This window comes from Sinocyclocheilus grahami, unplaced genomic scaffold, assembly GCF_001515645.1.
Source record: "Sinocyclocheilus grahami isolate Dianchi unplaced genomic scaffold, SAMN03320097.WGS_v1.1 scaffold2518.1, whole genome shotgun sequence".
NCBI classification, from domain to species: Eukaryota; Metazoa; Chordata; class Actinopteri; order Cypriniformes; family Cyprinidae; genus Sinocyclocheilus; species Sinocyclocheilus grahami.
Genome location: NW_015507697.1, coordinates 25364 through 26194, shown reverse-complemented (window position 1 = coordinate 26194; position 831 = coordinate 25364). Strand labels below are relative to the sequence as shown.

Below are 831 nucleotides of genomic sequence, written 5' to 3'. Positions count from 1 at the left end.
GCTGCTATTTGCAATTGTTCAATTTAATAATAATAATTGAATAATAATTGTACATTTATGATACACCTTGTTAGCTTATAAACACTTAACAGAAGTGGTTGATATATATATATGGTGTAAAACTGTATTTTGAATGCAGTCTCATTAAAGTCTTACCGATGTTGTCCTGCTCCTTACAGGAGATGGAGTAACAGCAGATCTCTCGGTCCTGGATGGCCGACAGGTTCCTGTGGATCAGATTTAACAAGCGTTTCCAGTCATCGGATCGGAACCAGACTGCATTCAATTGTATTTAGTTACGGATGAACTCACATTCTCTCGATGAGCTCCTTCTCATCCAGCGCTCCGGAAAGATCTCTCTTGTTGCCCAAAACCAGAACCTGAGGAAACACGGACACTTTTATGATCGAGTAACCACACAGAGATGCAACGTTTCATAAAACATGCTCTAAACACACGAGAAGTAGCAGAAACGATCACGGCAGACTCACTGGGATCCCCTGCAGCTGCGGTTTGTCTAGCAAGTTGTGCAGTTCGTTCTTCGACGCCTCGATCTTCTCCGGATCCGCCGCATCAACCATGTAGCTGAACGACACACGCGATCCGTTACGAACGCATGACATCATGACGCCGTTCGCATAACGTACCTGAGATTAGGAGTATACTCACACGATAGCGCTGACGCCGCGGCAGTATCGCTCCCACATGCTCCTGAAGCGCGGCTGACCGCCGATGTCCCACAGCTACAACAAACACACACACAATCAGTGTCAATCACATGTGAACTAAATATTATATAGCCTTATTATATTGCACAATTTACTAAACAAG

At 44.3% G+C, this 831-nt stretch overlaps 1 protein-coding gene across 1 annotated transcript in view; it reads right to left on the bottom strand.

Annotated features, from left to right (window-relative positions):
• Positions 1-85: 85 nt before the first annotated feature.
• The window catches only part of LOC107575230 (ADP-ribosylation factor-like protein 8A), a 3686-nt gene continuing 2940 nt past the window's right edge, over positions 86-831 (bottom strand). Inside the window, exons 3-6 of the mRNA XM_016261637.1 lie at positions 670-743; positions 492-585; positions 313-380; positions 86-227 (exon numbers count right to left, since the gene is read on the bottom strand). Of these exons, the coding sequence (XP_016117123.1) occupies positions 86-227; positions 313-380; positions 492-585; positions 670-743 (378 nt within the window). The remainder of the gene's footprint in view (positions 228-312; positions 381-491; positions 586-669; positions 744-831) is intronic.